We start from the raw sequence: 15,413 nt of genomic DNA, 5'->3' as shown, positions 1-15,413 counted from the left end.
GACAGGCAGCTGTTCTCGCCAATCAGAGCCCACCAGCCTCGCGTCGCGGAAAACGCACCTCTTTGACCAATGGGGTTCGGTCTTTCTCTCCACGTGCAGGTTTCGCGGCAAAAAAGATTTCGCGCGAAAACCGACCAACAGCTTGTTTGGATGTCGATCAGCTGGGACAATAACAACAAAAACGGCAGAAAACTGGGTCGCGAGGACACTTTTACAGATCGGCCGCGCCCAGTGGTAAGCGACCCGAGGACCTCAGCCTGCCGGTGTGATAAATGAACGTAGATTTAGGCTCTTTCATTTCGCGTTATTTTTGCATGTTTTGTCGAACTGCTTCCTGCGTGCCCCAACAAAACGAGGGGAATGAAGATATACGGCTAAAGCTAACATGCTAACTCACCCTATACATCTATACGCAACTTAAATCTTGTACTTTCATCAAGACAGACGCCTGGTTTCACAAATATACAGACAGAGATGATTTCGGCGCGTGGCAATGCGTTTTGGTCTGTAGATATTTTATGCTGATAAGCTAACTTCTGTAGGCTGCACTAAAGTTTCTTTAGCTAAATATACGAGCTCTGATTTCAAAGTAAAATGAAATGATGCCACTATAAGGTGGTTAATAGCTAGCCTAACTGCTGCCCGGGTCATTTAGTGAACTTGTGCGAGTCTTTGTTGTTGAGCTATAAGTTAGCTTGTTAGCAGGGCATCACAGTGGCCAGGCCGCGGCCGAACTCTGCTGACAGGAGGCTCGAAAACAAAAGATCCGCTCGCTCCTGAACCAGCTCATTCATAACCAGCGTTCATTACCTCCACCATAACATTTTAAAAATCTTTTTAATAACATTTCTGCTTTTGAGTCCGTAGGCGTGGTGCGGATTATGCAATTGAGCAACGATTCTCAGTTGCCAATTTTCCTGTTTGGCAGAACATCCTGTTTTTCAATTTAACCTCTGATCTACATTTGATTGATCAAATCAGTATTTCTAATTTAGATTTAAGTGACTAGGTCAACAACTTAAAGAAAAAAGGAGCTTTGCTTTTGAGGAAATGCTCTAACTCCTTTTAACAACACACACCCCTGAAAAGATTGCCCATTTTGCACCACAACATTCACAGGACACTGCAAATGCCAGTAGGTGTTGGTCCTCTTTCACAGCACGGCATCGCAGCGCGCCCAGAGTCCAGTGAGGACCACCATGTCAGAAACTCTGATAACAGGGCAGACGTCGGAGGATCTGCTGGCGGATTTTGAGACACTGCTGAACTCTGGGACCATAGACCTGGGTGAGGAGCACCAGATAGTGATCATCACCAGCCCCGGCAACGAGGGGCTCCACCCGGCCGTCGCCCCGACCAGCACAGGGGAGATTCTGCTCTTTGCCACGCCGCAGGGCCCTGCCGATGTAGGGATCCAGGACAAGAGGCGGCCAGTTTTGGGGAGACCTCCGGTGAGAAGAATGAGGGATGGGGAGATAAGATGAGGGGAGGGCGGGGTGAGAGAGTGAAAGAGCAACAAGGGAAGTGGTTAAACGAGGGCTTTCAGATGTTCTGCAGTGCAGCAGAGCTGTTCCTAAACCTCAGCATCTGTTGCTTGAAGGCATTTTGTTTTGCACATCTGCATTCTCCCATGATGCATCACCTCTACATTATCTAATACAATGTAATAAACCTCCGTTGTAACATGTTCTCTCCTCCACCTGCCTGTGGTCAGGTAAAGAGGAAGTTGGATCTCGACAGCGACCATCAGTACGTCAGCACCACACGACCAGCCACAGGCCAAGTCCCGCCCTCCACACCTGCTCCTCCTAGAGGTAGATGCATTTTTAAAAAAAACAACTCACAGCATTCATCAATGCGAGTGCTTCCAACACACACACACACACGTATATGTCAACCTTTGTTATTGTTTTAAGAGCAGCTGCTGCTTTATTTGAAACATCCTCCATTGTTTTCTGTCAGGTTCAGTAGTTAAAGGTACTAATGGCGGCTTTTCTCTGCGTTCAGGTCACATTCAGTGACAAGTTTTCACACCGCTCACCCTCAAACTTCTATTCACACTGCAACTATAAACTACAACACCTTGTATCAAGGTTTTATATGATTGACATAAAAATATGATATGGGGAATAAAAATGTGTTAACCCCCCTTTACTCAAAAAGCACAACACAAGCATTTGCTTTCTAAGTAGTAAGTTATGCCTGATTGTGTGCAATTTATTTGATCTTTGTTCATTGAGATGCAAGATCTCATTTACAAGAAAGAAATGTTTTTATGAAAATAAACAAAATTACAAACACAATACAAGTAGTTAAGAACTATGTCTCAGTTAAATAAAAACAAGTGCAAATTTCAAAAAATGTTTTCTCTTTTTGTATTAGAGCAGATCAGAGTAAGAAAATGCTTTAGTACAACTTCAGACTGCACTAACGAAATACTGAAAGTATAAATTCGTCTGTTCTGTGAAGGCCTCAGAGGTTTGTTAGAGAACAAATAGCATCACCAAAACAAGAAACAAGCTTTAAGTAATAACAGACTTTTGCTGGGGAATAAATTGTCTTAGAACTTTTTGTGATAAATGGTAATATTGTTATGAGATCATTTTCAAGCAATATAACAGTAATGGCATAATAATGTAAGTTTGCCCTCGCAGAGATCAATAAACTTTAAATTCTAACAAACACTGGAACTGGAAGAAATTTTAAATATCTAAAATTAATAAAACAGAAACAATAAATAAAATGGATTATAAAGTTTCTGTAAACAAAATTGTTCTTCAAAAAAGGACATGTTGAGACCAGAGTACCAGACTGAAGACTTTTATCATCCACTTTTTGGTAGAAAGAGAGAAAAGAGAAAAACAATAAATCATTCAAATGGAAATTATTGAACTCAGTTTAATTTATTCTGTGATTCATTGATTTATTGCTTATTGCAACAGACCTAATAAAAACACAAATCCACTAAACCACTGTTCAGTCTGTCATCCTGACATGGAAATATGGAGTAAGGCAACCCTGTCAGGACATGACTTCTGTTCGGACGTGAGAATCTGCCGACAGGAATGCAGTTTAGTGAAGCTATTCACAAATCTGACTGTTATAAATGGGCAGGAAAGAAGATATTTTTGAAAGAATGTCCTAAGAAATCCTTTTTGTAATTTGCTACAAGACAGGTAGGGAAGATGGCAAACATATAATTGGAACTTTTTTAATGTTATGCATGGTGATGAAAGAACACTGCACACATGTTGAATCACTGTGGTGGCTGCATCATATGCTTTTCTACCGTGGAAACAGGAAGGTGGTCAGAGTCGATGAAGGACAGAAAACGGGGACGTCAATTCAGTTGAAATAACTTTATTTGTCCCCGAGGGGCAATTTCAAGTCACGAGTCGTACAGACAGACTGAAAAGTCATAACGGGCAACAGAATTCATAAAATTCATACATGCTAAACAGACAGGAAAAAGTGCAGTGTAATTTGTGACTGTGTACAGTGTGTAGTAATTCTGTAGCCAGTCAGATTAAAGCTTATTTACATGATAGAATGGTCAAGTCAAAGCCCAGACCTACATAACTGAAAACAAAAACGGCTAAATTAAGATCATTAGGGAATGGGATTTAAACAAATGGTTCAAACATTTTCAGTACTCTGGTAATTGTTGGGTTACAATGGATAACAAATATGATTTTATATGAAATTTGACACTCACGAAAGGAAAAAAAAAACATAAATGGACTTAATGAGTAACACACAGAATTAAACAGAGAGAGCAATCACAGCCCAGTATGATCAGAACATTGCTTAGTGAAAGATCATTCAAATATAACCTAAACTGAGACCGACATGATCAAGAGGGCAGCCTTACCTGCAAATAAAACGGTAGTTATAGTTTTTCAGTTTGTAGATTAAAGACCTCTTGGTGTTTTCTGTTGATATTGTAGTGTATGCAGACGACTCATATACAGCAAATCACCTGGAACAAGCTGCTTCTAGGTTTTTGGAAACAAATAAGACAACTTTGGCTTCAATCATCATATCTCAAAATGAAAACCGATTAGACATCGCAATGTATTTTACAACTTAAGTACAACCAAAGGAGTTTCCCAATTTTTCATGATAAAAATCTAAAACTCAAGACTGTGGAGGAGACTAAATATTTAGGCATAGTTTATGAGTCCAACATCATTGAATCATAAATTATTCCATGTAAATCTTTTAGACAAGTCAGAAAAATAGATTAGCGCTTGTTAATGTTAAATTTTTTAATAATTTGAAGTTTTTTTTGTTTTTTTTTTTAGATTTTGTAAAAGCTTAGTTATTACCTTTTGATCTGTGTCGAAAACATATTGACATATTGTCCACTTACCCATATAACACACTAGTTGAAGTTGGAGGATGATGGTGCAGCATGTTTTTTAATGACTTACCACATGAACAAAGTTCTTCATATGTGATTTTTAAATTGTGTTTCTTATTTAAAGGAAACGGCGCAATTGGGAAATTGTTCTCTTTTTTTACATTAGCGGAATACTAATGTCAAAAAACATTAGTAAAATAGCTGTGTATACTAGCAGAATACACTCTTTGGGTGTCTTTCAACAACGGCTCCTACTTCTCTGACTTACCAGTAGACCTTTTTCAGTTCAGCTATTTGCAGTTTTAAGGTCATTTGTTTATTTCTAATCTGCCATTTCCTTCATGCCAAACAGGATGAGTCTACAATCCCTCAGTCAGAAGAAGTGAGACACTCTTCCTCTGTTTCCTCAGTGTGCACTGTTGGCCTGCGAGGCTGGATCTCAGTACCATCCTGACCTTTTACTCCAGCACCATGTCAGGAGTGGAAAACAGATGTGCTGATCAGATTGTCTGGTTTTGTGTTAGAGCTGCAGTGAAGCGACATTGTTCCTGCACAACGCAGCCAAAGAGGAACCTGTTTCAGTTAAACCCAAAGGCCGACGTAGAAAGAAGCTCCTGTTGTTTTATCTTGTTTCACTTTGTCCCAGCCGCCTGCATTTCACTTCCTGTCTCTGCTGGAGAAGAATATCCAGACATCGTCATGCAGCTTCTTCCATTTGTTTTGTCCCCTGAACAGTTTTATTTATTTTATTTTTTTCTTCTTTGTTTTTGCAGTACTGTTTTTATTCTTGGATGATGACCTGAGCAGTGCTCCTTCAGATATCTGCTTTAACTCCTCTGCTCTTTTTTAGGCTGCTCCAAAAGCAGGAAGTTGAGTATAGTAGAGGGAATTCTGGGTAAATACAATCAAAACAAACACGTCAGTCTAGCTAGTCAGTCTTTAGCAAAAGACAAAAGAGAAATCCAGCAACAGCTAAAATTTTACATCATTCCATTGTTTTTTACATTTTGTAATGAAGGAAGTTGTTCTCACTTTTTTCTTTGGAGGTTTTTATGTCGTTTCCTTCAGTGATTCTTGGTGCAGCGCTCCCACAGGACAGAGGAGGAACAGGTTTTCAAACACTTTGGTTTATTTGATACAGCAGATAAACACAGCAGCTGAAAATGGAACAAATGTTATAATTTTGGTTCCAAATCAAACCGAGTCTTCTGGACTATCAGATGTGAAAACATCCTTAATGTTCATCTTGCTGTTTAATCACTAATGTTTCCTCAGAGGCCTTCACAGAACAACTGGATTTACACTGAGATGAAGTGACTCACAAATAGGATGTTATTGGTAATTACATGACTTCTGTAGGCAATCCGTTGCGCTGGATTTTATTAGTGGTGTCAGAACAATGGAGGTAAAATTTCCTTCCACATCATAGTTGTGTCCTACTTTGGGTTTAATAATTAAACAAACAGGCGAATGTTTGAAGTTGTAATGTAACAGATGAAATGGGGTGGAATATTTCGGAAGAGGATTTTGCAAAATGTTGAACTCGAGAGCAGGAGCCCTAAAATGGAGGTTCAGTTTGCAGAACATTTAATAAACCAGGAGCCTCTGTTAATCCTGAGCATCCTCTTCATGACACTTCCCTCTTCATAGAAAAGTCAGAGGCTTCTTCAAATTCTCTATAACACAGACTGCTACAGGAGATCCTTCCTGCCCACAACACTATCAGAGTCTTAAATTAATATGAGTTGCTGCAACGTTTAATTTGGGATTCATTTTTTTGGGGATGTTTTTTGAAAGAATTTGAATTCTACAGGAAATGTAAACCTAGATCTTCTTTTTTTTCTGCAAAGTTCCTCGAAGCTCGACGGAGAAGTCCCGATACGACACGTCCCTAAACCTGACCACCAAGCGCTTCCTGAACCTGCTGTCGCAGTCGGCCGACGGCGTGGTGGACCTGAACTGGGCCTCCCAGGTCCTGGATGTCCAGAAGAGACGCATCTATGACATCACTAACGTCCTGGAGGGAATCCAGCTCATCTCCAAGAAGTCCAAGAACAACATCCAGTGGCTGTGAGTGTGGGAGCAAACCAAACTGCCGGAGTAACTTCTGAATTTTAACCCAACTGTTGTTCCGCAGTGGCAACCGTATGGATGCCAGCCTGGTGTCCCGGCACAAGGAGCTGCAGAGGGAGGTGTGTGATCTGACTGAGGCCGAGGAGCAGCTGGACGAACTCATCTCTAAATGCACCCTGCAACTGCGGCTGCTCACAGAGGAACCACAGAACAAGAAATATCCTTTTACTGCTTCTAGTGAATGCTGTCAGAGTGACCGGGTTTGATTCATCAGTTGGTTGGACAACTGTACACCTGCAGAAATATTCATACTTAGGCTTGTCACAACAACACAGTTAGCTGGACAATAGATAGTTCCAGAAATTTTTCTTTTGAGATGTTCTGTATGGTTTGCTTATACAGTTCATGTTAACTTGAATGACCAATATGGAGTTGTTCTTTTGCACTGTGACAACACAGGAGGGCATTTTATTTGCATAAGGTAGAAGAAGGAACATGGAAACGTAATTTGCAATTTAAACACTGCTAAAATCCTGTCTTTATTATGGTTGTATGCAGCAATTTCAACATTTTTTGCACAACCATGTGGTGCTAAAGATAAAGCTTTAGTCATTTTAGTCACTGCAACAATCAGAAAACAAAATTGTAAAGTACTTCAACCTGCAAACAGAAGTGTTAGCTCTTTAACAGCTGCGTCCATCAGGCTGGGCTACGTGCGCTGTCAGGACCTGCGGCAGTCATTCGACTCCCCAGACCAGCTAGTCATGGTGGTCAGAGCTCCTCCAGAGACCCAGATGCAAGTCACAGAGCCCAGCGAGGTGAGGGCAGAGGAAACCCGCCTCAGTAGCTGCGTTTCCATTTACCCTACAAGTCCACAGTTTGACATTTTGAACATAAATTTGCTTAATGGAAAAGCGCCAATTTAAAAAACAAAAAATACTCTTTGTCGATCAAAAGCTTCACAAGTGGTGTGAACAAACTTCTTCACGTGTGAGTTGTAATTTTGTTTCGTATTTAGTAGAAACACAGCAATTGCAAAATTTTATTTTTTTTTTTCCAACATTAGTGGAATATTGACAAAGTTTGGACATGTTTGTAATGGAGCTGCAGTGTGTGAGTTCCTCCTGACTGAGCGGCGTTCCTTCATGTCGTCCGTCTCTCTCAGGGCTACCAGGTGTCGCTCAGGAGCACGCAGGGTCCCATAGACGTCTTCCTTTGTCCAGAGGACAGCTCTGGCGTGTGCAGCCCCGTGACAGGAGGCAGCCCGTCTCAAAGCACCTCTGACCCCTCCCACGCCCCACTCCCCACCCCACCCGCAGAGCCACCGCCACCTTCGGCCCGTACCGGAGCAGCAGCGCTGGACGATGGCGTGTCTTCTCCAGCGTCCACCTCGTCCACGGTAACGGCGGCCTCCCAGCAGGAGGCTTCGCCGCTGGTGCTGGGTGGGGACGCAGGTGAGAGTTCACTCTCAGGCGTTTCTTACACACAAAAAGATAAAGACCGACAGCAAAGTCAACATGGCTGATCTCAGGAGAGGAAACTGTATAAGAGTGACGAGAACTAAAACCACAAGTACCATATCTTCCAGAAGGAAGTACCGTATAGTAATAGTGAATAACAGTAATAAAGTCACTGTTATTTTGTTTTGCCGTTTTTCTTTTTTGTCACATTTTTTGACTTGTGAGATTTATACTGCAGAGTGACTTATTGTCAGGGAAATACAGTAGTAAAGAGAAGGATGAAAAAATTCAACTCTGCTCTATAATAGTATAAAAATTTGAAATTGACATGAAGCCAACCCAAAAGTGGAATAAATCAAAACTACAGGATCTAGCTGGAAAGGCTGAGAAGTACCCATTTGGATTTATTCATTTTCCCCACTTATATAATAAGAATACCAAGTCTAGAAATCCGTTTCATTAGATAACAATGATATACAACAATGTTACTGACTGTGCTGTCTGCGTTTTTCCAGAAAACAACGACCAAAAACAATCAAATCAGATTAAGATGAGCAGCGATTTGTGCTTTACAAGCGGAAAAAGCCACATGTACTGCAGAGTTTACCCAGAGAGTCGGGTGTTTGGTTAGCTGAGTAGCAGCACACACAGAGGGTCACTGCGGGGCGAGGCGGGGCGAATGAACGGTGTGTGAGAATACGAACATACCATAACCAGATGACCACGCTTTACGGTTCCTTTTAACTAAATTTGTTTTTGTTCAAACTGAATGCATATTTAAGTTAACATCAGATCCTGTTCGTTTTTTATGTCTCTTTCAGGTTGTAATGGCAGAAGTAAATCATCATGTCCTCTACAGTGGAAATGCTGTAAAATTGAAAATTAAAAAACAAAAATAAAATTATAAGGTGTTCTAAATAGATCAGAAACCACATATAAAAAGAGCATGGAAGACCCTGTTTTTCTTTGGGTTTAGCTATTGTCTGCTGAAATGTTGCTCCAGTAATTAACTAAATAAGTGTAAAGCAACAAAGTTGAGCCACATTGACAGACAGGTTAAATTGCAGTGCTTACATTGCACGTCTGACGGGATTTTTTTTTTGTGACATGTTTAGTTATCTCAGAAGTTGATCAATCTCTCAGCAGGAACGACCGGTTTCACAACAGTGCTTAAACATAACTCTAACATCTTTAGTGGTTGGCTGCGTTCCCGTGCCATTGTCTTTTTTCTTTTTTTTTTTTTTCACACTTCTTGCTTTCGTCAACAGAATCTCTCCTGGGGGGAGACCTGTTCTCCAGCCTGGGGGACATCGACCACTTCGACCTGTCACCTCTCTCGTCCTCGGACCTCCTGAATGGAGAAGGCCTTCCTCTCCCGTTGGACAGTTTCATCAACCTGTCCCCTCCCTACAGACATGACTACCATTTTGGACTGGAGGACCATGAAGGAATCAGCGAACTGTTTGACTGTGACTTTGACGATTTGTCGCACGTTTTGGGCGACGGGTAGATGGAGAAAAAGACGACTTGAATCGTTCACAATGTAGGACTTTACCTTTCCGCTGAAGGAGAGCTGTGAACCAATATTTCACAGTCCAATCTTAGTTTTCCTTCCCTTTGGGCTCTGGGAAATTGCCTAGTTATGAAATCTCAAATTTGTCCTTAATTGTATATACCAATGTGAGCAAATCTCTGTGGCTATTTTTTAAAATTTTGACCAGGATTTCAGCTTTAGTATGGCTATTTAAATTATTTATATAAGTTTATTTTGATATTTTGTACCACGTTGTTGATTTTGGATGAATTATCCAAGTAGACATTGGGCAGAGGGGGATTGGAGTTTGCATGTGCAGCAACATGACGTCTAGGATTGGTTTCTCTGAACACTGATTCCAGATGTCAAGAGGAGTTTTGATCGTCAAGGGAAGATTGACGGCCTGCTATTAGAAAGCATCCCGGAGGTTTTCAGAATGAAAATCAGCAGAAAAGCACAAGGTAATTCCAACATTGGAAGATTCTCCAATCTCTGGAATTCTTCAAAACCAGATCATGTCGTGTCTATAAGGAGATGTTTTCAAAGCCAGAGCCCTGATGGGATTTTTATCCACTTTTAATGAAATATTCTTCTCTGATTACATTGTAAGAATCATCTTTCTTAGAATTTACCAGTTCTGAGGACTTCTCTAGAGGAGAAACAGTGTCGGTGTGTGGGGAAACCAAGCAGTGACAGATGAGGATTAATTTCTGAGCATCCTAATAAAAAGAGGTTCAAAAAGACCCAAAATAAACCCATCCTTTATTCTTGTGGCATAATCTCAAAACTGAAAAGTTTAGAAAAACAAGATCTTTATTTTGTTAAGAAATAATTGCATTCTAGTCATTAAGAAGTCTGAATTTCAGCATGGCGACACCCATCCACTGCATTAGCTCTGACAAATGTTTTAAGCTTTACTTTCCATAAACCCAGGTCCCTCTTGAAAATGAGATCTAGATCTCAACGGGGTTTACCTGGTTAAATAAAGGAATGATACATAAAAATAATAAATAAACACCACTTTAAATTTCTTCATTACATCATTCCAGTCTCTACATGTAACATTGATTAAGATGCATTCTTCCACCTGTGTTCTGTAAACATCTTTCCATGACATCTCACTACTGTAGATGTGAGGAGCGGCCATATTGAAATGCAAAGTCCGCCTTATAAGTTTTAACTAGAGGCAGTCGGAGTTGCTCAGTTTCCCCAGTGTGAAATCCAACTTCAGAGGGCAATCAGCTGGGTTTTCTGACTGAGAAGACAGAATTTTCCAGTTTTGAGTGCATCTGTATTAGCATTAGCCCACGGCCATTCTAACAGATTGAGGTCTGGCCATTGAAAAGGCTCATATTGTGTCTGGTGAACCATTCCCATGTTGATTGGACCTGATGTTTGGGGTTATTATCAGATTCTGACTGATTTTCAGTTCACTGAAAATCTGATCTTTTTTTATTCTTAATACTCTGTTTTATACTCTAACTACGTATGTCCATACTGTCAGGCCCACAGCGTCACAGACTCTACTAGACTTTTCTTTCTTGTGGAAAAGCTCCATCTCTTTCACCTTTGAGATCATATGCTGGTGTACTGTAGATTCCCAGTCATCACTGACATGGCAGAAGGCAACTGGTCTTCTTCTGCTGTTTCACCTCTCATTGATAAAGCTTCATTGAAAAAGCTTCTGAACATTGTTGGTAGTAGCTGTCGTCAGAACTCTCACAACAATATGGTTGTTAAGGTTGTAGATGTGGCAATGTAGATGTGGCAATTAGGACACGAATCACTAGCTACATTTCCATTTACCATGTTGCACAATTTGACATTTAGAAAATAAATGTGCAATTTCCAATCTTGAAAAAACTTGGGTTTTTTTCCAAATGTTTTGGTGCTAGGATGGCGCTAGGGTTTTTGGCCGTATAAAAATTGGTTTAATTTGCAAAACTGCAACAGAAACACAACTTTGGCCTCACACCATCCACGACCGGATGCTGCCACTGGCGCAAACCACGAAGAAGAAGGAAGCAGTTGGAGGATGATGGCGCATGAATTATTGTTCACGAGTGATTTTTAATTCCATTTCTTATTTAATGAAAACACTGCAATTGCAAAATTGTATTTTGTAGACTTCAGTGGAATACCAACAAAGTTTTACTCACTTTAAAATGGAAACGCAGCTACTGGTGCTTCCCCTCCACCCAGCTAAATGTTTGGATCGTTGTTGCTTTTGAGATGATGATCTCATTTTATGATTTCTAAATGTATTTACGCCTTGTGATCAACTGTTTACCAACATATTGATATTATTCTTGTGTTGCACTTCAGGAGGTAGCAACAAACAACACAATAAACTGTAAGCGGTAGAATGCTATCCTGGGGTCAGTGTTGACGTTTTGTATCAGGTCAAAAGTGAAACCAGCCCAACCCAATGAAGATCGTTGAGCAGCATATGATGACATGCTGATGATGGTGTTCAGCACCTTTTCTTGCATTTAAAGCACTGTGTACATTTTAACAGTGTGTTTGAAGAAAGAGAGGAGAAACCCCCGTAGAGATGTGACGCACACCAATCAGACGAACCCTGAAGGCTAACACCGCCTCTTTGGTTCAGTAATCCCAGCGGCATGCTATTAAAGCACACACAGGCTTGTTTGTGATCTCTGCAGGTTGACTGAATGTGAAATGACAACAAGTTGCTCAGAGTCGCTCGTTTATTGAACCCCTTTGATCTGAAAGGGGTTTCAGTCTCATCAGACCAAACCAAATGTTTCCAGATTAAATTCAAGTAGAATTTTAGCAAACTTCATATCTCTTGTCATAGTAGGACATTTCTCCCAAACAGCTGGTTAAATGGCGTATAATGGTTGTTATGGCGACTGGTGACTCCAAGATGACACATTTTGCCCCTGTTTTCTGAACAGTGAGCTTTGGAGATATTTCTGCCCTTTTGGACCATCCTTCTCACTGTGGGACATACTAGTGTCAAAACATAATGGGAATGTATGAATTGAAAACAATTGCGCTTCTATAGATTATGTTAAAACAGCTACTTTTCCCTCTACATAATAAATTCTCGAAAGTTAAAGGTAGGGTTCTTAATTTTTTTAGATGAGATTATGCTGCTGCAAATAAAGATTTAAGTAAGGTTTGTTTATTTTTCTTTCTTTTTTTACCAGCGATGCCAAGAAGTTTGTTTGCATGTCTGCAGACTGCTGCAGCTTTGAGTAGCAGTTAATCCTGATCAGACTCACTCAGTCCTCACGGCATTCAGCCACAGTCTCAGGTGTTTGGAGCAGAGTGAAGTCTTAACACAAACATGTGAACAGGTGTGTTTCAAGAAGGGTTTTGTGTAGGTTCTGGTGTGTTTTATTTTCCTTTACATGTTTAGCAGAAGATTCAGATGTTAGACGTTCACCTGCTAGAAGACATGGAGCTTTAATCTCCATCTCAAAGCTTACACAGTGGACTGTGGATCACTCTGCATTGCTGCAGGTGTTAGGAAAGATTAGGTAGAAGTTTTAGATTTGGGGAAAAAGGAAAGCAGAAACGAGGACGTCTTGTTTTTCAATGCACTTCAGATCGGCTCAGTATTGATCATGCCTTAAATCAGTTACCTATCAGGTAGAAGGGAGTCAGTCGTCTTCATCTTGACTGAAACCCTTCATTCATGTTTTTTTCCGCTTCAATTGCATCAACCTGCATCTTCATATTTGATTACAAAGCTTGGAGGAACTGTCCGCTTTCAGGTTAGATCAGCAATAAGGCATTTCCTTGATATATTAGATGTTTCTCATGCAATGTTGTACATGCACAATCTTTGTCTTAAGTTATGTAAGCTAACCATTTTATTTGAACTTTTTGCTTTCGTAAGCATTGGACTTTGATGTGTGTGGGTGTTTGTGTTTATATTTATTTTTTGTTCTGGAAAAGGGTTTAGGAGGGATTAAGGTACAGGTAAATAGAGACTTTATTTCAAATATTTTCCCCCAATTGTGACATTTTTGTAAATCTCCACCTTGTTTTGTGCATATTTATAACTGAATGTTTTTCCCCATCCTATTTAAATGATATACTGTATTTCTCCACATTTACCCACCTCCTCTGAATGCCATTTGATTATTTAATGACTCCTAAACAAGGTAAAAATGACTTTAGAAAGATGGAAAGTTATATTTTCTTTATTGATAGACTTTTATTACTTCATGTTTGAATTGTAAAATTGGTTTGAAACAAAAATATTTGTCATAAGTAGAATTTCTAATCTGAAATTAGCCATTTTTTCAGTTTCATGCTTCAAACTCCTTTTAAAGTGTAAAATCTTCATAACTAATGTCATATTTTATCTTAAAATCCAGTTTGTAACATGGAACTATTAGGAATTTGTTTGCTTGGCCTTAAACTCTGAGCGGCAGCTGAACTGTAGAGTTGGCGGCACCACCCTCTGTGTGACTCGTGTGTTTTTCTCAGCAGGACATAGGCAGTGCCTTGGTGAGGTAAAGTGGTGATTGTTGTGTGTTTGTGTTGTGGTGAAAGAACGTGTGGTGTGCAGGTGGTGTTGGATAAAGTTTGCACCTTTTAAACTTTTTCAAAAATTAATTGTGTTGCAGTTGTAGAAATCAGTGGCTTGCATAATGTGAAAGCGATTATAAATGGCTTTTTAAAAAAAATAATGGGTCAGGGATGTGACAGATTATTCGGGGAATAGGACATTCAATCCGATTTTTATAACACTATGCTAAAATTAGATTTTTTATTTTTTGGCAAAGTCAGTTTGGGATACAAATGAGGACAAAAGAAGAACTATTGTTATTTCAGTCACTATGCTAATAAATATTGCTGTGTGCTATGTTATGGGAACCAGACTCACGCAACAGTGTACTCATTGTTGCATTTGTGTGCGCGTGCGTGTGTGTTGGTGCGTGTGTGTGTGTGTGTGTGTTTGCAGAATTACAGATTAGTTTCAGTGCCCTTTTGTATCAAATTCTCCATGTCAATGTTTTTGACACAAATAAAAGTTGACTATTTTGATCTGACCTGTTTGCACCATCTCTTATGTGCATTTCACACTTCTTCTCAGTTTGCATTCATTTATTATTTATTAGCAGCTGGAAATATTGTAATGAAACAAATAAACTTCATTTTCAAAATGGAAATTGCTTAGAAATTTTAAATATTTGTAAATTCAGGAGCAATCTTGTTGGGAAAATAATGAGAAACTCAAAACTTGTTAAATCAGAAACGTTCTGTTATAACAAGGTGAATTATTCATCTTGTTATAATGAGATCTAAAAATATGTTTTTCTCATAAATGACGATGTTAAAAGGCATAACGTGACTCACTATAACTTCTTTTTTCACATTGTTTCTTCTAGACGACTTCTCAAAATCCCAAGCAGTGTTACTATTTTTCTGTTACTTTTCTTATTTAAAACAGTATATTTATTTATATTTCTACTTTTTAAAAAATCAGTCAAAACCAGTTTGTTCTTTTGTTGCTTAAACTAGATACTGCTCCTATCAAATTCAGTAAGTTTTTATAATACTTTAATGACTTTATTACTAGTAATTTAATGTTTTTTATTTTCTTAGTGTGGCTAATACAGTAAATGAAGGTTAACTCTTTTAGCATTAAGGAAACAAAAACAAAAATAAGCCAATAATCTGCATGGAAGATTAATCTAGATCATATAGATTATAAATGTACACTGACTGTCACACACCATGTAGAAGCTACATTACATCACTGCCTGTGTCATGTCGGTGACAAACATGAATCTGTACATAAAATCAGATCATCAAGATTATTATTAAACACATTGTGTTTTTGCACAAAAAATGTCAAATTTGTTGCCTTTACTAAAGATTTTTATTCAGATTTCTTTTAATTCTTCCATTTTTTATTATTATTATTTTTTATTTATTAAAAATACGAGTGGCCAGGATTAGACATTTCATACACTCTAAAAACTGCTGGGTTAAAATC

General features: G+C 39.3%; 1 protein-coding gene across 2 annotated transcripts; it reads left to right on the top strand.

Annotated features, from left to right (window-relative positions):
* The first annotated feature begins 97 nt into the window (after window positions 1-97).
* On the top strand, window positions 98-14,463 carry e2f1 (E2F transcription factor 1). Of its 2 annotated transcripts, none has more exons than XM_028019522.1 (8): window positions 98-234; window positions 1,160-1,451; window positions 1,715-1,814; window positions 6,214-6,433; window positions 6,501-6,653; window positions 7,140-7,254; window positions 7,602-7,890; window positions 9,165-14,463. In XM_028019522.1, the coding sequence occupies exons 2-8, from the start codon at window positions 1,200-1,202 to the stop codon at window positions 9,404-9,406; spliced, it is 1,371 nt and encodes a 456-aa protein (XP_027875323.1). In that variant the 5' UTR covers window positions 98-234; window positions 1,160-1,199; the 3' UTR covers window positions 9,407-14,463. The 2 variants fall into 2 exon arrangements, with proteins under 2 accessions (XP_027875323.1, XP_027875315.1); XM_028019514.1 differs by having other exon boundaries at window positions 1,120-1,451.
* The last annotated feature ends 950 nt before the right edge of the window (window positions 14,464-15,413 follow it).

Source organism: Xiphophorus couchianus, chromosome 1 (assembly GCF_001444195.1).
Source record: "Xiphophorus couchianus chromosome 1, X_couchianus-1.0, whole genome shotgun sequence".
Taxonomy (NCBI): Eukaryota; Metazoa; Chordata; class Actinopteri; order Cyprinodontiformes; family Poeciliidae; genus Xiphophorus; species Xiphophorus couchianus.
This window is presented reverse-complemented; position numbering and strand designations above follow the sequence as displayed.